The sequence below is a fragment of the Sylvia atricapilla genome, chromosome 4 (assembly GCF_009819655.1).
Source record: "Sylvia atricapilla isolate bSylAtr1 chromosome 4, bSylAtr1.pri, whole genome shotgun sequence".
NCBI classification, from domain to species: domain Eukaryota; kingdom Metazoa; phylum Chordata; class Aves; order Passeriformes; family Sylviidae; genus Sylvia; species Sylvia atricapilla.
Window position 1 is genome coordinate 30,095,171 of NC_089143.1, and position 25,567 is coordinate 30,120,737.

At 43.4% G+C, this 25,567-nt stretch overlaps 1 protein-coding gene across 1 annotated transcript; it reads left to right on the plus strand.

Annotated features, from left to right (window-relative positions):
- Nucleotides 1-8,069: 8,069 nt before the first annotated feature.
- On the plus strand, nucleotides 8,070-10,627 carry LOC136359916 (homeobox protein HMX1-like). Its single transcript, XM_066316803.1, has 2 exons — nucleotides 8,070-8,498; nucleotides 9,179-10,627. Exons 1-2 carry the CDS (start codon nucleotides 8,297-8,299, stop codon nucleotides 9,760-9,762), a joined length of 786 nt encoding a protein of 261 aa, XP_066172900.1. The 5' UTR covers nucleotides 8,070-8,296; the 3' UTR covers nucleotides 9,763-10,627.
- The last annotated feature ends 14,940 nt before the right edge of the window (nucleotides 10,628-25,567 follow it).

Consider the following 25,567-nt stretch of genomic DNA (forward strand, 5'->3'; position numbering starts at 1 on the left):
GCGCCCACCTCTGCCGGGACCGCGGCCCCCTCGCCCCCTCCCTCGGCTTCCAGCTCCACCCCCCTTCCTCCACGGATTTTTTATTTTCAGCTTACACGTTTCTTGATTTTCTGCTTTTTGACTTTTTTTTTTATTATTATTTTTTTTAAACGTGCAATAAACTTACTCTTGGGGTTAACTCGGAGCCCGGAGGGAGCCGAAAGGACCAGACAGACCCCAGCCATGCACAGGAATCAGGTCGGCGGGGCTCCCACCGCTGCGCATCCAAAGAAAATCCAGCCCAGTGGCAGCGGCAAACCCCTCACCCCGGCCCCGGGGTGACAGAGACCGACGTTTTTCGGGGGGCAACAGATTCCCCCGACCCTTCCTCCTGCAAGCCGCAGAGCAGAGAGCTGCCGAGCGTGACACGAATGTAGGGAACAGCCGGAGCTCTCCGGCCGCGCCGCCCCCACCCTACGGGCGGCCAAGCCTCGGGGCCCCCGCCGCGGCCGAGACCTTCCCCGGGAACTCTGGTACCCCGGGCCAGAGCTCCTACCGGGGAAACCTTTAAGTCTCCCCGCTGCTTCAGCAGCCTTCCGTGCAGAGCCGGGGACCCTGCTGATCCCGGCCTCCAGCAGCTTCTCCAGGGCTCTTTGTTTTAACCACTTCTTAATCCGTACATATCTCACTCCCATCCTTACTCTCATTTCCATACTACCGATACCCAAGCATGTGCTGGTGCCCCCTGGTCCTTCTCGATGCAGAAGTTTTGATTTGAAACAACTTGAAGGCAAATTATTGGAAGGAATTCGCCCTGCTGAAATCCGAGCTGTGAGGATTTGGTTTCTTTCTTTTCGTTTTTATTTCCCTGGCAAATTATCAGCTAAAATACACGGGTTTATATATACACACACATAATATGTAATTCTAAATACTGTATTTTACAAGTGGATTTGCCAATTTTTACTTGGTCTTCTGAAGAGGTTGAGGAAAGCGCATCTCGATTTCTTCATCTCTTACGGGATCAGTTTGTGTAATCGATTAATAATTCACTGGCAATTAAAAAGGAAGGAAAGAAAAATAATCAGATGGGAACAGACTGGGGAGCTGTATGGCTGGTTATGCAAGCGAACCTGTAACGTGATATTTTATGAAGTATTATGCATGCCAAGTTATTGTTTTTCTTTAATAACTGTTTTGTTTTCCCCCTCCTACCCACTCCTAAAATGAATTTCTGGACTGTCATTATTTCTAAAAGCTTGGATTTCTTTTTCCAAATATTAAGGGGGAAATGACCTTATAAAACTCGGCCTCGGTGGCAAGCCAAGCTCTGATCGTATGTTCTAGGGCATAATCAGCTGCAATTGAACTAACCAGCTCGGAGCACTCGGTGTCCCTGCAGGGAAGGCCAGGTCCTGGATCTGTCGGGGAATGTGCATGAGGACCTGTCTCCTGTGAAGGAAGAACGATTTAATTCTTACTTTTTCCTGCGCTTTTCATCATAATTGGAGCAATCTTACCTTTTCTGATTATGAAATCGATCAGCGAGATGTGGTGGAGCTTCAACTTTGGTACAGACCCCGAGAAGAAGGGTCAGGGGTGGATTATAACCTCGACACGATTTTGGGCTTTCCCCCCCTTTTTTTCCTTATCCTTTTTTTTTTTTTTTTTTTTTTTTTTTTTTTTTTTTTTTTTTTTTTTTCCCTGCTTTGGCCTGAAATACGGCTTTGAGCACTAGCTTGTGCGGTTGGAGTCAGGACGTTGCAAGCCTCAAAACCACTAGAGAATTGTATTTATATATATGTGTATATATATATATATAAAATATATGTATATATATCTCTGTATATATATATGTGTATATATATATATGTACATATATATAAGTTCCTGAGAAAAGTACTAAATTGCCAGGACACTGGTTTCGACGTTAAGCCCCATTTCTGGAAGCTGTTGTCTTTTGAATTTTTTTTTCTTTCTTTTTTTCTTTCTTTTTTCTTCTCAACTGCTGCTGATCTTCCCCTGAAATCTCCCGACATATTCGCCAGCTGTTTTCTTGGCATATCCGTCAAACACGCGAATTTGAGATGGAAACTTTTAAAGCCTGGTTCCCGAGAGGTGTAAGAAGGACCGGGAAGAGGCGAAGCTGGGGATGTCGGTGCCCCGTACGGGACTCGCCGGCCGCGGGGAAAGCGACTGGGCTGGATTTCAGCCTTTTCGTGCCAGAGGAGGTGACTTGGGGCGATGTTTCTTCCTCAGGGCGCAAGCACTCGTTTTTGATGCCATTCAAAGCCTGGCTGCCCCTGGAAGAGAGCGGCTAGACCATTTTCCCCGCCATATCCAGCTCTCCAGATCTCCCAGTGTTTCCTACTGGAGTAAAATCCTGACTCACTACAGTCATATCAGAGTAGATTGTAATCCGACGAGAAATTTAACACGCCTGCCACTCTCCACATGCCTTTTCTTTGGAGTAACATATGAGATTATTACACTTCTGATTCTACTAAGTATTCTTTCCTTGAAGTTAAGGACCTGGCAGGGCTAAATGATCAATCGGATTTTTAAAATGTGTTTTGACATTAGTATGTGTGTTTTTTAAAGATGTGCTGATTATATCAATAAACAGATTTTTTTCATACACTGTATTTGTAACTTATGATCATGGTGAAATATTAAAAGGTGCAAGACGTGAAATCATCTAAGAAAAAGTTCTTACTTATGCCTTATTCTGTACATGCAGAAAATGATTTATAGTGGCTTATTAAAAGTATATGCTGAAAGTAGGAACATATACACCTCAGGTTTTTTTACCTCGTAGTTTTTTGTAACGATACTTTCCCCTGAATCTGATGGCAAGAAATTTCTGCAGGATGCAGAGAAACAGCTAGCACCAGATGCAGTCCCCGAGGTATGTGCACTGACTATTTCAAAATAGGTAAATCCCCCCAGACCGGAAAACTCCTGCCCATCCCTCAAATCAGGATAGCAAATTCCTCACAGTTTTCTTTCTTGTGTGTATTGTTTATTAAACAAATAAAAAAAATGTAAGAGTCACACACTTTGTGCTGGTCCTGCAAACAGAAAGCTCTAAGAAAAATGCTGATGGACTGTATAGCTCAAAGTACTTTTGCAAAGGCCGTTTATGACATATAGAGACATACGTTGCTGCTTTATAGATCAAAGCAACCTCAGAATAGCTTTAAAATAAATCCAGTTATACTACAGCTGTAATATTATTATGCAGCATAAATCCTTGTCTGTTGACATTTATTTAATGAATGTTGCTACAACAGCTTAGCTAGATGGCACTCCAGAGGCGAGGCGAAGGAGAACCTTGCCAGATTACTCACAAAGACAACTTGTGTTTATTGGACGCTAATAAAAATAATCAGTGAAATGATTTTTTTTTTTTGTAAGCAAAGCAAACGACAATCAAAATAGAGTCTGAACTGCCCTTTTGAAATAAATTTCTAGCGTAGCTGCAGTAAGACGTTATTATTAATTACACTTTAAATGAAAATGATCGATATGCTGGAAAGCACCTTGTTAAATGGCTACTTTGCAAATGGTACCTTGCTCACCGGTTTAAGATGGCCCATAACTTTTCTTGTAGTCACGAGTCTAAAATATTCATGCAAATCAATACTTGATAAATCTCATAGGTGCGTGCTGGCTCCACTGTTCAACAATATATTTGGATCGATTTTTTTTTTTTTTTCCCCACTGCATTACCTTGGAATAGTCTGTCTGTGCCCCCTGCCAATGTGCCCCGCGCTCACCATCGATCGCAGAGACTCGCTCCAGACTCCAGCGGACTTGCAGTGCTGTCAGCCTCAAATTAGATCCAGGCAATATTCCTACATTTCCCTTCTCATTCCAGATGAATGTAACTTTATGGTGGATGTTTTAATGCTTCCTTTAACTACCCTGAGTTTCTCAACTATGCTAACGATTTAATTTCTGTGTAGTGAGATACATAAAGATCTATTAAAAAAGATACAAATGAAAATTTAGATATGCACCTAAAATTTAGTCTCTTTTCTTTTCTTTTCTTTTCTTTTCTTTTCTTTTCTTTTCTTTTCTTTTCTTTTCTTTTCTTTTCTTTTCTTTTCTTTTCTTTTCTTTTCTTTTCTTTTCTTTTCTTTTCTTTTCTTTTTTCTTTTCTTTTCTTTTCTTTTCTTTTCTTTTCTTTTCTTTTCTTTTCTTTTCTTTTCTTTTCTTTTCTTTTCTTTTCTTTTCTTTTCTTTTCTTTTCTTTTCTTTTCCTTTCCTTTCCTTTCCTTTCCTTTCCTTTCCTTTCTTTTCCTTCTTTCTCCTTTCTCCTTTAGCAAGTCCAGTCTACTAAACTGTTGGATATAACTAGCTTTATTCGGAATTGCCCTGCAGATTTTTCCGCAGGTTCTAAGCACAGTGTCTGGAGGAGGGCGATTTAGCCGAGGACTCTGAACTGACCTCTGAGGGAGACAGAATTTCCAAAAGGGGTGCTCTGTCCCGGGACACAGAATGGTCCCATCTGCCCGTGCCCCGACACCTCTTGGGCTGGAGCAGTCCTCTGAGCGTGCCCGGCTCCCTGGAAAAGCCTTTGGCTGCGTGACGCTTGTAGCTGCCCTCCTGGGGAACCTCTGGGAGACTTGCTTCCCCTCTAGTGACACATTTTTCTCTGGCCTCCCTCCCGTGCTGCCTCCCCGGGCCGTCCCCGCTGCCCCGAGCCTCTGGCTGCTCCAGGGGCGCGGCAGCGGAGCCCTGCCGGGGTGATGAGAGACCAGACAGCCACCTGCAATCCATGTCCAGCCACTGCTGAACCGCTACAGCGACTTTTCTTTAGGGACCAGCAGCGCCCAAGCGCCCAACCCCGCCTAGTGATTCTAATGAGCTTTGCGGACAGAGTTTCTGTTCAAGACCCGCTCGCCGGGGTTGTGTCCCGGGAGAGCACCGGAGAGGGTTTAAAGAGGGCTGCGAGGTGCCGCTGTGTCCGCAGTCGCCAGGGTCTTACTTGCAAGGGGATGTGAAATCCAGGGAGCGACTTTTACCCTCGAGCACCTCGGGGGATAAACAAAGCTCGATTCCGTAAACCGAGCAAAACTAGACTCTTTGGCGTTTCTGTACGATCTAATCAGATTTCATTTCCATCAGGTTTAGAGTAAGAGACTTCTTGTGCTCTGAGCTAAAATGGAAAATATGGATACGTATGACGAGTGATTTCTGGTTAAAAGCTTTCCCAGGTGAAAGGTTTCCACTCTGCACGATGTTAGCTTCTACTGCAGGATTTTATTATTAAAAGGAAAAGGTTGGCTCTTCCTGCCCTGCCGCTGTGTGGTACCGGCCTCCGTGTCCTCACACGTCCCAGACAACGAAGTTCTTCACAAATAAATGCAAATTAAGCGTGGGCTGAAAGAGTACTAGCGTCGGAAAATCTCTGCCTATTTCAGGAGAAGCTGTTGCTACGACAGCCTTTCGTAGCCCGGGAGGGAACGGCGGGGCTGGGGAGCTGTGCTGAGGAGGGGTAGCAGCGAGGGATTCACTCTCTGGCTTCTCTGACCCCAGATCCTCTTTGCTGGCTCTGATCCTCGCAGAACGCGAAGGCTGCGCCCGAAGTTGCCCCTGCCCACGGCCGATCCCACGGGAATTTCTTCCCCGGGGCTGCTCCACGCGTCCCGGGAGCCATCCACTGGAAAAAAACTCCTGAATTTTGGGAAAAACTCTCGCCCTTCAGCCCAGGCGGACACTGTTCCTCACATTAACTCTGGGTGAGATGCGGGGCGAGGGTTCGGGTTGTGTTGCTGAGGGTCTGCAGTGGGCCCTGGGGGTTCTGCTGCCTTCCCCCGCGGCTCTCCGTTCCCTCCGTAGGAGAACTCCTCGCAGGTGGTTGTTTGGGTTGAGCGGGATACGCTGTACCTGTTGGTCTTTGCTTGCCCCTGAAGGTTAGAGTGACCTAGCAGAGGGCGTGAGGAGCCCGGTATGGACCTGGCTTATGGAACGCTCTGCACGGGGATCCCGGGCGCCTCGGCATCCTCTCATGGCCATCGAATTGATTCCAACTTGTCCCGGGGGCTGAAGAGATCCAGTTCTGTAGCCTGCTCCCCCTGCACGAAGTTTGTCAGGGAAAAACAAACCAAACCAAACTAAAACAAATCAACTAAAAAGCGGCTTTGAGAAGTGGCCACATGGGGCTGGGAAAGAATGACAGACCTTTCCCAGCAAGGTGTTACCACACCGCGTCCCCCAGGGCTGGGCTTCCTTCGGGAGTGGAGGCGGCTGCGGTGAAAAAAAGATTGGGTGCTAAAACTTACGTCTGCTTCTTCATTTTTCTTCTTATTTCTGTCTTTTTCAACTTTTACTTTTTCCTTTACTTTTCTTCCACTTTTTCTTCCAAGAAAACCTCTTCTAGGAAAATACACTGACTCAAGGCATTCACTTTTTCACTTTTTAGGACAGATTTTTTTTTTTTTTTTTTTTTTTTTTTTTTTTAACTAGAAGGGAAATGGTTTGCAGCAAGAACAGACGTGAGCACCTGGGACGTGCCTCACTCACAGACAGCGTAAAGGGAGGCCTAGACAGGATCACAAAGAGCTAGTTGGGTCCACCCTGTTCCTAGTTTTACCATCTCAGACCAAATTTCTTAAATTGTATTTCCAGCTGCTTCTTCGCATTTTGTAATTTTGTAACTCTCTTATCTGGGTCCTTCCCTTCGCCCTTCTCTCTCTCTCTCTGAAATAGATTTTTTGCTCTGATAAAATCCTCAGTTCATATCAGAGACTGCAAGACAAATTCGACAAGTTCGGGTATTTGGCCAATAATCCTGTTGACGGAATATGGATATATTTCTTTTCCACCTGGTGGAAAATGTGCGGCTCTCCAGCAGAAGGCTGCATTTAAATTTGAGTGCATTCATAAAGTGAAAGAAAAAAAGTCATGAAAAGGAGCTGAAACCCGTTCTCTCAATTATCAGTGCGTTAAAGATGAACGCAGTCTAAAGCCTTAAGATGCCTCTGATTTTAGCTCATGGAATCTCTAGCATCACAATATTTAAAAGCCTGTCAGCACTTCTATTGTCAATCCTTTTTCAAGGACTTCTCGCTTTCCCTCAGCAGTTTTCGTGGTGGAAACCTCTAGACTCGCACTAAAAGCCCTCTTAAAAGCCGGTTGGAAGCGTTTCCCTGGCTTCACACGGGGTCGCAGAGAGGGAGAGGTTTCCCTGTGATGCACAACGGATGGCGGCTCTGCCTCGAGCTGTGCAAACAAGGTTTAAAACGCTGCAGTGCTGGCAGGGGTGGGAAGCAAAAGTTCTCAAGATAGTACAGAAACACATCTATCCTTCCCCAAGTTCCACAGCTCAGGTGAACCCTTCCTCATCTCCCGAAGACACGCCTTGGAGAATTCACACACCTCACACCGCCGGCCAGCACTTTCTCATTTGAAAGCTGCAGAACAGCTCTACTGACCGGCAGGGAGGAGAGATGGTGAGGTGGAAGTTACGTGTGGATTTTGGGGTGGCTTGACACCACGGGGCTCCTTGGGAGGAAAAAAGGGTCCTTTTCTCCCCAGGGGAACCATGCGCATTGTCTGAGAGTCTGCAGGTGAAAGAACCACAGGAAAGAGACTCTCTCTGTGTGAACTGCTCTTCTACAGTCTGCCCCACTGCCGAACAATCTGCACGGACACACTGCAGCAAATGCACTCCGCAGACTGCCTGGGGTCTGTACAGACAGAGGGAAAGGGTTCACAGCTCCTTCCTTCCTTCCTTCCTTGACTGCCATCGCTGCTTTTCCTCGCCCAACTCCGCCTCCTTCCCCTGATTTTATTTCCAATCTTCTCCGTCCATTCTTCTTCTTCAATATAGAGATCTCGGTTCTGCCATCCCGCCTTCTCTTCGCCTTTGCCATGGGCTCTGGCCCTGCCTTCCCTCCGCCCACTTACAGTGAAGGGCCTGGGCAGGAGGGCAGCCAACCCTGTCCTGCCCCGGCTGCCCAGAGCACCCTTCCGGGACACCTCGGTGTGCTACCGGCCCCTCCCTTCCTCCCCGCTTCCCTCTAGTACCTGCTCCTTTTCCTTCTCCCTCTCTGCAGCCTTCCCTCCCCTGCCCCGCTCCCCCCGTCCTCAGTCCTTTGGCTCCCTCTAGCTCCATCCCCTCCCTCCGTCACCCCGACCCCTCCTTCCCTCCTACGCGGACCCATCCTTCCCTCCGCCCCGGCTGCCGCTGCCGCGCTGCCGCCGCCGCCGCCAGTCCTGCGGCTCGGCTCGGCTCGGCCCGGACGCCCTGGGTTCGGACGCGCTGGGTTCGGACGCGCTCGGTTCGGACACGCTCGGCTCGCCGTGCCATGGTGCAGCTCGGGGCCGGCCGCCGAGCCGCTCCGGCCCCGGCCGCACCGCCGGCGTTCAGCATCGACAGCATCCTGCAGCCCGGCCCCCGCCGCCCTGCCGGGGAGCAGGGCAGAGCCCGCTGCGCGCTGCCGGAGGAGGAGGAAGAGGAGGGAGAGGGGCCTGAGGAGCGAGACTCCAGTAAAGGCTCCAGCGACTCGGGTACGGAGCCAACAGCCTCAGGCTGTCCCGCAAGTCGGGTGGCAGTCCGGCCCCCACTCAGGCGGTACCTGGGCACTCCCAGCGCCACCGGGCCGGGCCGGGTCCGCGCACACAGACATACACACACACAGACATACACACACACAGACATACACACACACACAGACACGCACACAGACACGGGCAGACGCAGACATGCACAAACGAATACAGACAGACACCGAAACTCACACAGACACGCACACACGACTGCAGACACGCGAACACAGACACAGACACGCATGTACAGACAGACAGGAGGACTCAGACACATAGACGCGGACACACGCACACGCAGGAGGAGGGGACGCTCGGCGGGTGGACGCGGGGAGATGCCGCACACGCACCAACCTGCTTCCAGGGTGTTGTGCCCCCGTCCCGGCCTCCTGGGGCAGTCTGTCCCGTGCCCGGGAACCCCTCGCTTACCTGTCATACAGCTGGCAGAGGGACTTCCTTGGATCCTTATGGAAGCGTCTCACCCTTCTTCTCCCCTCTGGAGAGTGTGGGACCGCAGGCAGCCCTCGGCAGCCCCCTCCCCATCCTGTCCCCCACCCTCTCCCTGCGCTCCGCCGGGCCGTGCGTGCATGCGGGGCGGGGGCGCGGGCTGCGGCGGGGACTGATGCTGTGCTTTGCCCTTGTAGGCAGCGAGTCTCGCCGGCTCCGGGCAGAAGGGACGAGCCGCGGCCTCCGCTCCGAGAGCGGCGATGCAGGGTCCCCACTCCGCACGGAGGGGCTACGAGGTCCCCGGCAGCCGCCGCCGGGAGAGGCCGGGGGATCCGGCGCGGAGAACGGCAGATCATCGGCTGCAGGCGGCAGGAAGAAGACGCGGACCATTTTCTCCAAGAGCCAGGTGTTCCAGCTGGAGTCCACCTTCGATGTGAAGCGCTACCTGAGCAGCTCCGAGCGGGCCGGGCTGGCCGCCGCGCTGCACCTCACCGAGACCCAGGTGAAGATCTGGTTCCAGAACCGCCGCAACAAGCTCAAGAGACAAATGTCATCCGAGCCTGAGGGCCAGGGGCCCGGGCCGGCCGAGCCCCCCGGGGAGCCTCAGCCCCCCACTACCACCTCGGCTCTCTCCTTCCCGTCCCTCTACAAGGACAGCCCCCTGCTCAGTCGCTGTTTGCTGCCGCTGCCTTTCCCCCTGTTCTGCCCGGGCAGCGCCATCCCCTACCTCTGCCTCCCCGGGCCGGGCAAACACTTCAGCCTGGTGGACGGGGACCTATAGCCTCTCCCCTGGCCCCCGATCTTCCCTCGCCGGGGGCCGCCCCGATTTTATTTATGACCCCTCTGTGCCGGTGGAGTGTCCGTCTTCGCCACAGCCGCCCCCCGGCCCACGGAGGGGCCGCCCGGGCTCCCCCCACGAGTGTCCGTGGGCTGCTGACACGTTGCTAAAGCTCGGAAGGGCGCTGCCAACCCGCTCTCCCTCTTGCAGCGCTTTTGCTGCGGTCAGGACGGAGGAGATTACACGGAGCCACCAAAGAGACCGGGACGTGCTCTGCTTGCCTCCCTTCCAAACCATCCCGTTCCGCTGTTACAGGAGGGCCGATGCTCTGCCTCAGTCCCTGGGGACAGTGTCCCCACGTCTGTCCCAAGCGCTGTGGCCGTCGCTTTACCGTGAACCGAGTAATGTTTCAGACAGATTGGTAATGGCGAAGGCCGCTCGGTGCTTCTCTATCTCAAACTCTCCACCTCTAACACCCCTCAGAGTAGCTTCTCCCCATCTTTTACATTATCAAAATGTAGACGCCTTTCCTCAGATCTGATTCTTAAAAACCGTGTCTTTCCTGCTTTACTCCCCTTCGGAAGAAACATCCCAAGATCTCTCTTACACGTTTTGTGCGAACTGCTTCTCAGACTGGGGCTCGTGTGATGTTTTTACAGAATAAGACAAGCTGTTTTTTGTGCTAATCCCGCCCCCCTAAATCCCGTGGGACGGTTTTACCTGCTATCCTAGGGTAAAGAAGTGGGCTTTTAATTTTTTTTAATATCTATTTCATATAAATTTGCAAACACTCTTGTCCTCCTTTGGTTTTTAAGTTGACATGCTTTATATACCAAGTTTGGAAATAAACCTCTTCAGAAAGTTGAAACTCCTGCCTTTTCAATAGTCACTACTCGGTAGCATCAAAGGAAAGATATTTCCTAGAGTGCATCGATGATTTTTATTTTACGAATAAAGAGCACAGTTTAAAAATAAAACCACAATCGTGACATTACGAAATTCACCCTTGCATGCGCGAATGGCAACTCATCGACTTTCCCAGTGGGGAAGAAAGCATGGTAGCTGTTTCGGCTAGATAAGAAAGGGTTTCTTTTTTGTTTGTTTGTTTGTTTTTAATTTCCTCCCTCTTTTCCGTTTGTCTTTCCGTGGGCAATTGATGCAGATTCGCAAGGATCCCTCAGCCCAGCGCAGGCGAATCCCCGCTGCTCGGGGCGGCTGCAGGGGTCCGCTCCCAGCCGGGGAGGTGCCGCAGCCGGGAGCCGAGCCCGGCTCCAGCCGAACACGGGGAAACGCTTTCCTCGGCTCTCTGGAGTTTTCTCGCCGCTGCGGTGATCTAGGAGTGTTGTTTGACCTCTCCTCTCGCTTTTTAATCCGTTTCGAATCAGTGTCAAGTCGCAAGAGGTGTCTCACAAAGTCCCTTCGCTGTGGAAAAAAAAAAAAAACCAAACTCGAGGCTGTGGTGAGGGTGGTGTAAGCAAGTGGACAGGCTTAAGGAGACCTGCAGGGTGCACTTCATAGCTCAGGTTTCCCCAAACTGCCTCTCCCGGGAAGGTGCAGGTGACAAACTGACAGGCTGGACTGCAGGACTCACGCTTCTTTTCTCATCTGAATTTATAGTGGTAGTTAAAGAAATTTAAATCCTCCGAGTCTGAGAGTTGCTCCGTGTCTAAAAAACACATTTCCTGGAGTGATGATCTATAGATCCTATTTGTTTGTATTTCATAACTGATGACCTGTATCGGAACCTCCCTTTGGTTAGTTGTTCTAATATTTTCCATGTCTATACCCCCTGACTTGACCACTGTCACCAGATTAATTAATACCAACAGAAGTAAAACCACCTTTTTCTAAATCCCTACCAATGGAAGCTTAATCAGATGCAACAGTTATACACCAGGGTCCCTTTCTTTAGTTCGTTAACATGGAACTAAACTTTATTTAAAGTCACAGTCGTTCCACATGACTGCAGCCTCGCTTGTCTCCGTGGTGAAAAGTAACCATATAAGAAATCGTTATTCTGCAATTAATCTACTTTTCACTACATTTATCAAACCATTTTCAGTCTTCTCCCTGTTTTATTATTTCTCCTTTCAAATTGTTGCTGGAGTTACAGAAGCAACTGAAGGAAAACACGAAGCCACGAAAACGAGGGGAGTGTTGGTTTGGTTTTTTTTTTCTTTTTTTTTTTTTTCTTTTTTTCCAGTAGAAACAACAGGAAGAATTTTCTAATTCTTCGTTCTGCAGGCAAGAGTAGTTATCGCTCTCTCACGTTTCACAACTTGCTGCTGTGGACCCCAAGGCTGCGATAGTTGGGAGTGAATGAACAACGAACGCCCCAAACACACGTGTAGCTGGGAGAAGTGAATAACTACCCCGAAATATTCGATTCCCGCCAAGGTAAAAGTGATGGTTCTGAGAGTATCGGCCAAAAGTGTTATCCGAAGTGTTGCTAAACACGGCCAGTGGCAAGGGGGCTTTCTCTGAAGAACACCAAGTTCAGGATGCATCGGGATTCCCAGCCGAGCAGTCAGTGCTGATCACACTGAATATTACTGACATTTCTTTTACAGCTCAAAACAATCGTGCTTGCGAATATTAATTGCTCCTTAGTACAACAGGAGATTGCTACACGCCTCTGACTGACAAACCTGTTGATGGGAGACTTCAAGGAATGAAATAGACCACAACAAAACTAAACAAGAAAACTGGCAAACAAAGCCTAAACCACCGCCCCCCCCTCCCAAAGGAACCAATCAAACCTCCAAACCTCAACCAAAAAAACCCAAACCAAAAGCCCTAAACACTCAAATCCCAAAACCCCTGACAGAGCTAGAAAGAAGTTTGAGGAGAAAAAAAAAAAATAAAAAGGGAAACGAACCAAACCAACCACCAAACCCAACCCAACCAAATCAAACCACCAATTCCAACTCCAAACAGTGCTAGAGCTGGTTAGCTGCTGGAAGTGAGATTTAAAAACCTGCTGTAAAGGTTTGAGGAAATGAAAAGAAGTAGTGCAACTGCTTGAGAAATGTGCAGAAGACAGAATGTTCTTAGATAGTGTCTATCAAAAGCTCATATAAAATGATTTTTTAGAAATTAATATTTAACTAGAAGCCCTGCTAGTGCCAGGAGATCCCCTCTATTAGGCATGGCACATACATACCAATGGGGTCCCTCAGAATTCTCTATAAACTGAATAGGAAAGATATGGGTAAAACCCGGCACCTGAATCTTCAAAAATAAAAAAGAAAACTATTTAATATGACATTTATCAACAAGAAAATGTATGTAAAAAGCAGTTGGATACATACACAAGTGCTTTGTATATGTACACAAATGCATTGTTCATTGAAAGAGTGAAATAAAAGGGCTGAAAAAATCCACTCAGTCTCTCTCTCCTCCACCTATTCATAAAAGCCCCACGAAGCTAATTTTAAGTGCAACAGCTCCAGAAAACTTGATTTTCATATCACCTGTTATGCTATAAAATTCCCCAAGTTTACGATCATCAATCTTAAACTACTTTTCTTGTATGGAAGTGGGCTGAGAATTAGAAAATTAGTTTGGGTTGTTTTTTTTTTTTTTTTTTTTTCCTGCTGGGGAGTAAGCCTTCTCACTTCTGTGCTCTGTTGGAAGGTTTTGGAAAACTTCCCTAGGACTGGTTTCACGCTGGAGTCTTTTAATCAGGAGGCTGGACAAGGCACGTGTTATCATTTAATTTTGTTTTGCTTTGTTGTTCTTTAATCATCACATACGTATACACCTTGATTGGCCAGCACAAGGACACTGTGCCAGCCTTGTCAACCCTCCCTGCTGTTTAGATTTCTGCTCCTGACCAGGCTGGGGCTCACCTATATGAGGTGAGGAAAGGTGTGCTACAGACAAGAGAGAGAAGAGTTACTCAGCATAGCTCTGTGACCTTCCTAGGTGTTGATATAGAATACGAAAACTTTCCTGCTTCTTCTCCCCTTTTCATGGATTTGGTGCATTGTTGTTGTTGTTTTTTTTTTTTTCCCAACCCGATATGATAACTTACTACACATTTTACATGTTCATGTGCTAAGGAAGCATTTCATCTGCCTAGAGGAAGGCTTGCAGTGTTATCTCAAAAAGCAGTAATGTTTACTGTTTTGCAAAGAAACCACCAATGATTGACAGTAGAGGAATTAGACCAAGAAACAGGAGTCATAGCTTTATCTCCCAGGGGAGACTCATTTGAACCTGGGCAAGATTAATAAAACTTAATGAAGATAAGGATTCATTGCAGAATCTCAGAAGAAGAACAACATGGAAGATTCAAAATCATTATGAACAAGAAGAAATAGTTTTGGAGAGGCACATAGTAAAAATGAGCTATCTGCATCCTCTGTGCAGTGCAGGTCTAACTGCACTAGTTTTTGGAAGGTCAGTAGTTTATTTCCTTTTCCTCTTCATGTGAATATATGCAGTGGGCTCCTTTTGCTTAGCCTGAGTCTTCTGTATTTCCCTTACAAATACATGGTGAGAAGACAAGGATAAGACCTCTAGAATATATCTGACTCAGAGCAGAATTTGTCAGATTGAGTCTTTACGATCTTTTCCTTTTTGAAGAATCTGAAGCTATAATATCCCCATAGCTGCAATGTGAAATAGTAACCATATTGAAAAAAATAAGTTATAGATTTACTGGACAAGCTTGGAAATGCCTGAAACAAAATGTGCATTTACATTTGTCTTAACACTGATGTTGAACATGCTTTTGCATCCTGAGGTGTGGTTGTCAACCAGCTCATCTGTCACTTTAAAGTAGATATTATATAAATATCTTGAAATAAAAAACTGTAAAGTGTTTATTTCTAAAAATATGGTCCATCAAAGAGCATAATTTCAGGAATATTTATCTTTAGTCCCATTCTGTGTTGCAGTACCTGTGAAGGGCTCTGTTTCTAAAAAGAGAAAGCCTTTTATTTCAGAGAAAATTTTAACTCTAGAGAAAAACAGTGAGTTCTGGAATGGGAAATGATGATTGCAATGTGATCAGTGCACAGAAGAGACAATCATATCTGCCTCTTCTCTGCTCTCCACACATCAATTACATTGGTGCTGGTCTTTATATAAAATTCAGTGGAGACCAGAAAACATTACCAGACATTCTAGAAAAAAAAAAAAAAACCTGAAGGAATATCCAGTGTGAACATAGCGCAACATTCCCAGCTGTATCTTCAAAATCAAGTTACCAAGCTGAATAAGCAATTGAGAATATACAAGCAAGATCAGAAAACCTGCAGTTAATTAGGAGCAGGAGAGGAAGACATGGACCCGCCTGAAGGTGGCTCTAAGACAGGCAGAACACAGCAGCAGGTAAGAGATTTTCAAGCAAAATTTTGTTGTGCTCAGCTGTGAGACTTCTAGGTCTTACTGGGCAATGGAGGCTTCTTTTATGAGCAGCTATGTGGTCAGAGTATCAAGAGGTGTATCTGGAGTTAGCAACCCAATAAACCAGTTACAAATCATGAGTCTACCAGAACAATTGGGTATTGTGCCTGACCAGAAATGATGGGGGACTTTGAGGACAAATGTAGGGGCAGAACACTGTGTAAAACCTCATTGAACAGACACACCTTTGAATTTTGGTTCCTCAGCCTGCTGCAGTCACATTTGTCTTTTGGGACAGTGATTTCTGAGCTGCTCTGGTTGAAGCAGAGGCCACCCTGGCCTGCTCAAAGGGTTCTAATCAGTCTGCGAATTGTTACATAGAAAGAAGTGATACTTTATTAAACAAGAGAGGTCTCCCACAGCTTTGATTTTTTCATAATTTTCACACTTAGATTTAGAGATCAGAAGTATAACCTTTATAGAGGATGCATCATATGCGAAATCATCTGGGGAAGTTCTTTTTCATGGCTGTTTTCTATTTTGAATTAAATTATTGAACCAGCATGGCTTTCATCAAGTGGGGATGTCATTTAATAATTTATGAAGATCAACACTTGATTGAATCTGGACTAGCTTTCATCCTGGCTGTTCTCCCCATATCTGCCAGATCCAGGTCCTCATTTTTTTTAACAACCAGCTATAGGGCAGCTACAAGAACCTCAGTTCTGCCTATTGATTTTACCCGGGAACGCTCAAAGTTTTACTTGTGACCACTAACGAGAAGAGCAAAGTTACACACAGAGCCAACATGACTGTGAGATTGGTGTGAACTCTTAGTTCTTTCTAAACGTCATGAACAAAAATATTTTACTAAAAAATAATCCCTATGTGCAGTGTTTATGTCTTTCTAAAGTAACACCGATGCTCAAATCAGAAAGGAGATTTGTCTGCCAGTTAATCAGAATGTTGTCTGCATTCCAGCCCTCTGGGAGAGGTAGATCAGCCTACACATGTATAGACTATACTCACTGTGAGATATATATACTTCCTTAAGTTACTCCTGATAAGATAAATATTCCCTTTTTGTCATTTTTGTAAACAAGTGACAAGTTTAGATCTATTTTGATAATAAAGAGCTAGGACCCATGGGTAAATGTCTCACTTTTTTCTTGCAATGGTTGCAATGTGTACTGAATCTTTCACTGTTTTACTGAGTTTTAGTGAATCCTTTGTGTGAACTGATAAAGATCTGGACATCCCCATGTTCTTTCATATAAACTGATTTATAATATCTTTACACTGATTCCCGATTATCAACTGAGTAAATACCTGGTGCTCCTGTGTTTTCAGGTATGTTTGTATGTGCTTAGCATATAATAAAACACTGAAAAACTCTACATGGTTAAAAAAGCTTTGTTTTTCCCATGTTTTGTATGTGTGGTATTGTTTGATGACTTCTGTGTCCCATACAGTGACATAACTCTGCCTTTTTGGGCAGCACAAGGGAAGCAGTCTGGTATATTACTGTGTAATTTCAATGTTTGCTTAGAGAGTCATTAATGTGAAATTATAGATGCGAAGAACCCTCATTACTCAGTAGGAAATGTTATGTGGTAGGATGTGCATGTGTTTTTAAAACACGCTGCAATTTGTGGATTTGTAACTAAATATCTGTATTCAATTTCCATTATTAAATAATTATTTCACATATGCGTCTGCTTCCTTAGACTACCAAACCTGACATTTAAGTGGGTTAGGAGAATGGCACTAGTTTGTTTATCCTTGTGTTAACAAGCTTTTAATAACCATGTGGTAAAGTTGTAAAATTGGGATACAGGCAAAATAGATTGAAAGATAACAGCCAAATTAAAAAGGGAGTATGCTTAGCATTGTAAGCTTACAGATTGCATCATAAAACCTGTGAAAAACTATCTGGAAAATTCAGTTATATTTTCATAATAAAAAGCTCACAAAACTAAGAACATATCAAGCAACAGGCTGTTTTCAGACTGTTTCTTAGTGTTTCCATGGTGTTATTTTGCTAGTGGAATATTATAATAAAATAATGTATATTTTTAAAAAAGCATATTTAGATATGCAAAATATTTTGAAAATAGGTATTAAAACTAGCAACTACTAGTTAAGACAAATGTCACCTTTAATGAAACTCAATCTCAGTCATTTGCATCTCTCAAGGGAGACAGAAAGTCTATAAGCGCTGCTATCAGAAATAGCAGATGACTGATACAGTTAAGGCATCAGTCCCTTTGTCATGTCATTGGACTCAGATCCAAATCAATGGGGAAATGTCCCCTAATATGCCTACTTGTCCCTTTATTGAAAAACCTTTTGCCCTGGGTCAGATGCCAAGATCAATGAATCCTCATGTTTTCTGTTGAATTCTCTGTGTTCATGTGTGGGAGGGGTTACTTAGGATGGTGACAGCAGTGGCAGGGGACAGCACCTGAACTGAAAGCACCTTCCGCTGTAAATCTGACTGTAAGAAAACCCAGAAATAGTTTAAGTTTGGGGAGCAATTTGGGGAGACTCTCTGGCTAATTCTGAAAGGTGTGCATATGTAAACATGTGGCTTTTCAATCTACAGCTGTATTTTGAAGAAGTGCTATTGCCAGGCTAGACTAGATTACTCTGACCCTCACAGATCTGCTTGGAGGCTGAGTAGCACATCCAGCAAACTCATTGGTGTACTGATACCAAAGTAAGTCAAGTGGCTTGGAATTAGTCTCTTTTGATTTTTTTCCCCTGAAAATAATATGAGTCCTTCTTTTAATAAAAATGCTGAGAAACCCGTGGTTTCTGAGATGTGTGGTACACCAGGCACTTAGAAATGGCTAAAGACAAGGAGAAGCTCTTGCATCTTGTGAAATGTTGTGTATGCTAATTTTCCGGTGCTGTTTCTGCTTTCTACTACAAGGATCAGAGAAATACACGGTTTATATTTTCAGACTGTTTTATATATTCCGATTATTCCAAACCATCTTTTATGAATATTAAAAAAAACTACAACCAAATGTCAGATTCACAAATCAAACATTATGCACTTCCAACATGAATGAAAGAAAGGAGCAGAGCACTTATCTTCAACAGACTTTGCAGTCAAATCCTTTTCTAGTGTCACAGAGCGTCAGCTTTGCAAAAATTAAAATAAACACAATAATATATAGGTCTGGGAAGCAGGGTTGAGTTTCATTCCTAAATAGATTATATATGGCTTTTGACTATATTTGAGAGTGTGTCAATTCCAGTTCAGTTTTTAATAAAATTAATACTTGCACCTGGCACCACTCTTTTCTAGTGGCGGTGGAACAGATCTATAATTGCAATTATTCTCCTCCTGGGTGATTTAGTTCGACTCCCTGTTCCATGCAGGATATTCCCCTACATCATTTCTACTACTTATCTAATCTATTATTGAACACTTCTGGTGATGGTGCCTCAATTACCTCCATTACCTCTCTCCCAGTGCTTAACGCTCTGTCTGACATGATTCCCTCCCGCCCCCAGTGAAGGGCTGGGATTGTGTGCCGTGTAGTTTGAGGCTATATTTCTTAGTTTGATCCCTTTCACATTCTGAGAATCCCCCACTTTGCAAATGTTTACAGTGTCATCAGGACTTGTGTAATTTTTTTCCATCCTCAGGCTTACAAGCTGGGATCCCATCCAATCCTTCTACCATTGATGTGGCTTTTCTTTACTCTTTCCTGAAGTATTTACTGTGTGTGTTCTGCCTTGCTGTCTTCCCAAATGCACAGATACAAGTGTTCATACTGCAGTGAAGTAGTACCTAAGCTGGTGATGTATAAAGTTTAAAAAAGTTTCTTATATCCCCTTTTCTTCATATTTCGGTGACACAATACACTTCAATATGATGATAATTCTATTATCTTTGTTCAAGGTCTGTGTTTTAATATGTTGATTAAATTTATTTATAGAACAAATATTTTTATCAACCCATCTATTCACCTATCTCTACACTTACCCACCTCTTGTCTGCCTGTCAATATTTCTACCTCACTCTCACTCCTGCTGTGCAATCTCTCCACAGTATGTTGACATCACCACATATTTTGCTCACAGAAGCAGATCTATGGCTCCTACCCTTCATCTCAAGTAAGCAGCACTTCTGTCAAGAGCATCTTCCAATGATGCCACTGCCCTAAATATTATGTCCAAGGGAAAATGCTAAAGAAGAAACGTAATTTATTATGTGTTTAGGATAGCAAAATAGGACTCATCTTGGCTATGATTTAATGCTGACAACACAAATGTATTACACATCAGCAGTGATGCTGATGGTGTGGTTAGGGATCCTCTGCTGAGAAAGCATGAAGTAACTTGAAATCTACTCCAGTTTTCTCACCTTGTGTGTTGGAGAACAAAGCCCAGTGTGGGAGGTCCTGGATCTCACCACACACAGATATGCAAACCAGAACCTTCCTCTATTCATGAAGATTTCCAAGACTTCCATGGTTACATGCATAATCTCTATTATGTGGTACATCCCAGGGCATTTTGCTGTGCTTCATGGTTACCTGTGAACAGATGGGAATGGCTGAAAGAGCAGCAGTATTCCTTAGGGCAGAAGGTGGATGTGAGCAGAGGACACACACCCTCAAGGCTGGCTGATCTCTAGGGGAGGTGTAGTGTGGACTCAGATTCCTGTATCACTGCTGTGGGAGAAAAGGGCTGTCACATGTAAAGTGCACAACCTGTTCACCACTCAGAGCTGGTGCCCTCCTACTGCTTCTGACCAGCAGATCTAATTCTGTCAGGATGTCAGGGCACTTCAAGGGTTCATTTGGCCTTATATATTGCCTTGCTATGCATTTAGTAGGCAGTGTGGAACCACAGATGAAAAAGCTGAAGGAGGGAGAATTAAAAAAGAGAGATAACTTGCCAAGCTGCTCAGGGTTATGTGGGAAATATGTGATGGGGTGAAGATGGGATCTCAGGCCTACAGAAATTTGATATCCTAGCAGGTGGAAAAAAATCTTAATGTCTAGAACATCAAAGTTCACACTTTCTTTTTATTATTTCTCCTCAGACAAGGAATAGTGGCTGTAGATCTGGTGAGAATTCTTTAAGAAAAACATTTCTTGAAACGTAAATGCTGATTCGTCTGAAATCCATCATGGGAAAGGAAGTATTTGGCTGAAATTATTGGCTCTTGGTCATCCTGGAAACACTGCAAAATCATCAAAGTTTATAGATGCAAGATTTTCAAAATGACAAGTGTTAATTTTGGGATTTGAGACAAAGTTGGTTTTTTTCTGAAAGAGGAAAGAATTACAGATCAATTGAATGAAATTTCAAATGTCCAAAGTAGAAACAAAATGTTGACCAGTTAGAGAAACTAATTTTCAAATATCTGTGATTAATTTTCCATTTTTGACAGATTTATTTGGAAGTCAAATATTTTAAAAATTACTGTTTTTGTGGACATGTAAAATTATTTCATTAACAGATTAAAACAATCAGTAAAGATTAAAGAGGAGCAAAATCCAGACCCTTCTGATAATTTTTCTCTAATTTTACCTTTCAAAACTGTGTTTGGCTCTTGGATTCAAGGCTGTCTTCTTGCCATGTTAGGGGCCAGGCCAACCCAACCCAAAGCCATGCTTTGGGTTCTCAAGTTATCTGGATATCCACAAAATCCAGACTCCACAGCCACATTTTACTGCACAAGTAAGTGCATGAAGACTGTTCAAGCAGTATTTCCAATGGCAGTATGGTGAGATCAATGTTGATTTTAATTATGATTTGGAAGTACTCCATGGATCAGCTTACAAGAAAAAAAAAAAAAAAAAAAGAGGAGGAGTTCAACATTACACGTGCAAGCATAAGAAATGGAACCTGACATAACCAGCAAGAAATAGCTCTGCATAGCCCAGCTTTGTGCACTTTAAGAGACTTTCATGATCACTCTCTGGGCATGAAATAAAGGTCTTAGGTGCAACTGAAACTCTGCTAAGTGTGTTCATGTTTCACCATACTTTGGTTATTGTTCCCTGAAGAGAGTGAGAAATCATGCCCTTTCTCCACAACTTAAGCAACCCTGCTGAAGAAGTAGCACACACTCACATTTTTTTAATGAACGTTTGAAATAATGTGAACTCTAGAGAATTTGGAATGCAGAAACTGGACAGAGCAGAAGTTTTCACACTCCCGTGGAGGAGACTGAAACCTATTTCAAAATGTTTTAAAATCTATAAATATCAGATTTAGTGTCATCAAAATTCAAATTGTAGATTCTGAGAGGATAACACGTTGTCATTGGAAACCATATTCCTTTAATAGTTAATTTCAATTCCACAAACTCTCCAGATGGAAAAAACTCCTGTTGGACTAATTCTGAGAAAAATCTTCCAGAATTGGGACTCCACTCACCTGTAAAGCAAAATGAAAGCACAATAAAAATAAAGCAATGGCATGAAAATTAACTACCAATAGTGAAGGAGTTATTATGCCAGGAACCAAATAAACGAGTCCTGAAAAAAAAGTCAGTAATTCATAGTTTTAATTTGATCTGTATGAATGGAAAGAGAACTCAGAAGGAGGGGAAGGGAACAGCACATGGTTACAACATTTGGAGAAAGATTCAGTGAGGGTTATCAGTCTGTATAACTACATTTCTTTCCTATTAGATTAAAATGTGTTTAATTTACATTATAACTTATGTATTGGATATTACCAACGGTGATATTTTGATTTTAAATTAATGTGGTCAAAATGAGTTTATTAAACCACCATCACAATATATGTTTGTATAGAAAATATAGAACAAGTCAAACTGGCTGAAAATGTGTGATGTGGATTAAAGTTGATCTCAGTGTAGTGGATGCCCACTTGTGATCAGGTGCAAGGGTTTAAAGCTGTGGTAATTTTAGTTAAGCAACGAGCTCCTGAGTTATGACAGAAGGATTCACACCACAGTCTGGAGGCGCAGAGGATTCAGACTTCATTTCTCCAGGCTTCATGAACAAATGGCAGAGCTATGAACTAGATCCTTTGTAAATAATTAAGCTTAAGCAACTGGAACATTTGTGACATTAGTTATAGATAATTTAGCGTCTATAATCTAATCTGATTTACTAATGAACTCTTGATTTAACATCTCTTGTTATCTGATGCGCATGGCTGAGTATTTTTAAGATTTCTTTTTTGAAGGAGGGACCAATAAAAATTCATACAGTTGTTCATACTTACATGCTTGTTTTGCAGACAAATGATATAATCAGCCACTATACTCAGATTTTTTTTTTTTTTTTTTTTTTTCTGGAGAAGAGACCCTCAAGGTAGTTTTTACTGTCTGTCTGAAGACTTTCTGGTGAAAGAAGATGTAGGCCGACTTTGCCCTTAACATGCTCTGCCTGTCTGAAGTCTGAACTCAACAGAAAAACAATCTTGAGACTTCTCTAAGTAACAGTGCTGGAGAGCTGGTCCTTGGTCACATCTTGACTGAGTGAGAACATAAGATTGACTAGCACAGGTTTCATTCTGTACAGGATATGTCCAAATACCTAGTTCTGTGAAAATATATCTGATAAGATTTCTAGCTGAACATAGCATTTGCCCAATTTGTTCATAAGTCAACCAAGGAATCCACATATGTATGTCTACAATCTATCCTTGGAAAAGTATTCAGTAAGTACTTACAGGGAAGAAAACCCTGCTGAGCTAGTTAATCATTATTTTGAGAGCAAAGAAAAAGGAGAGCTAAACTATAATTATAACCTTGGTGATAATGTATGTAGGAATCCTTCTTAATCCAGGCTAATCTTGTTCCATGTTCTTGCCTACTATAAAAATCTGAACGATTTTTGACAAGATCCAAAGTTTTGTCAGTTGTTAAGAATTAATTGAAAAAATTACTAGAGCACAGCAGCCATTTCAAAGGGACTGACCCAGAACCAATTAGAATTTTGTAACAATTGACCATTCACCACAAAACAGTTATCATGAGCTTTGGCCTCTGAAGTGTGGTGTTGGGGGTGGGGGAGAATCAGATTAAAGAAACTTTAATTTTTCCCCCTTTAACTAAAATATCGTTAGTAGCGGCTTTCTCAACACAACTATCAATCAACTTATCTGGGTTTTAAAGGCTATGCTCAGCTTGCAGGAACAGCAGTACAGAGTATAATGGATGCTTATCCCCTGGCTTTAGATGATACACAATATAGGTTACTATCTTGAAAAAACAGGTCAGACATAGGAACATTCTTTATCAAATTGCTGTTGACAGCCCAAACAAGAGATTGAAGAACACCACAAAAAGGTTCTTTCATCTAAAGACAACAGAGTTTATAATTGGTCATTCTTTCATCCTTCATCCTCTCCTCAGCAGGAAAAAGAAAATTCCTAGTGCAAGTTCCTTTCTTGAACATGGTCAGCACGAGGGTAGGCTGGTGTACACTGAGAAATAGGTTCAGTGTTCAGTCTTTTCTCTTCATGTTCCAGCTACTGGTTGGGCAGGAAAGCCAACAGTGGTCCTAAATTTTAAAAAGGAATGAGAACAAGGTACAACTTTGTCCAGGATTATCAATATTTTGGGACAACAAACATGTGATTGCTTTGAAACAGGAAATAAAATCAAAGGCATAAGTATTTGCCAGATCATTCTATAGTATATGTAATATTCCTTCTCCTACCTTCAGTCAAAAGAAAATATATGTAGCAGGTACACAAGATAGAAATATGTTGTATACATTAATAGAAATTAAATACATAGAAATATGTGTGTGATCACATCATATGTTTTACTATATACTACATATGTATACATATATAAGCATAAAACCATAAAAATATTAGACAGAAAAAGTATGATAGAGTCCAATATTTAGTGTTGAAGACTTTTTCCAGAGGATCACTACATTTAAAACAAAAAAGAAAACTTTATTCTGATTTTCTGCCTGTTTCAGGCTGTTAAATTTCACCCAGTTAACTCTCATTTAAGTTACCTTGGATGGGTGATGCATATTTCCAGATGTTTGCAAACTTAAGTTGAAAATACTAGAGACTGAAACTTTATTGTCCCCTTTGGCGTTTCCCTCTAACAGCCAATCCTTCATGAAGAATAGCTAAAAAAAAAAAAAAAGAAAAAAAGAGATCAGAGCAATTAAATCACTGTCCTACAAACACTTTCACTTTTGCTTACTCTGACACATGTGAGTAGCTCCACTGAACTCAATATAAAGAGAAATCAATAGAGCTGCTCATGTGTAACAAGTTAAATATATGAATAAGTGGATTTAGATTTAAAGGCTGAAATCGGCTTGGAAAAGTTTACAATAATATTTTTACATATTTTATAAATGAAATTCATCCTGAAGAAAATTCATTCAATTGATTCATAGAGTGCATGAACAGATCTGACCATCACCCTAGGGAAAAGCTCAGCTCTGACCACGTTCCTTTAGCTCTGGATCAGTGTTCTGACTGGCAATAGCAAAAAAAGCCCAAACTGTACCAGATGAAGACCCATATGGATCTATAAGCATTGCTTCTCAAAAGGAGCAGCAACCATAATTGCTAAATGCCAGCTAGAAAGACAAAGCCCCTCAATTTGGTCTGGCACCTATGTAAAGCACCTGTTCAGGAACAGAGTTTGATTAGTAGCAGCCAAAGACTAAAAACACTTGTTACAAGATCTAGAGAGGGGAGAAGACTCTTGCGTGCGTTTTCAGAATATATAAAGGCCTTTACTGACAAGGGGACCTCTGTAGGGAAACTTCCTGAGTTGGAAGCACAGGACTGCACAGCCTCCTTGTTTTTCAAGGTAAGCAAACCAAGTCCTGGATGATGGGAAGTTTGCTTATGGAGACTCTTTTTTAGGGTGGCTTATGGTATGAGGTCTTCCATTCTTTCAGCTGGAGGATGATATTGGGAGTTGCTACATGGAAATAGCTCAGGAGAGGAAGCTTGTGACAAATCAAGAAGTCTACAGGTGCTTTACCTCTTTGGGTTTCTTGCATAAAACTTGGAAAATTCGCAGACTGTGTTCTATATTGTTTCACTGTACATGGCTTTGAGTAAAATCATGCTAAGATAGCAATGAATCCTGTCATCTCCTTCCTATGAAATTCAGGGTGTTTAAAGGCAGGAGAGGGGATGAAATTTCATTTGAAGTAAAGCTTTGACTGTTCTCAGTGGCACAAAACTGCCCAAACACCCTAATGGGAAAAGGAGATCAGCAGAACAAGGACTTCTTGGCTTCCTTCCTTACGCAAAGGAACAATGTGGAACCTTGGTTTCTCACTCGACCTTGGTTTCTAGATGAGCATAATTCCAGTCACTTCAGTGGATTTATTTCCAACTCATTTAATGTCATTGTGAAAAGAAACAGACACAAAGTTTTCTTTGGCACTGCACATTGTGTTGCGTCACTGTCTAGCAAGCTTCCCATTGCACGTTTTTTCAGAAAGATGCATCT

Excerpts from the sequence above, each read along its gene's own strand:
- LOC136359916 (XM_066316803.1), top strand. The coding sequence starts at position 8,297 with ATGGTGCAGCTCGGGGCCGGCCGCCGAGCCGCTCCGGCCCCGGCCGCA. Across the intron at positions 8,499-9,178 it reads TAAAGGCTCCAGCGACTCGG|GCAGCGAGTCTCGCCGGCTC; the intron begins GTACGGAGCCAA and ends TTGCCCTTGTAG.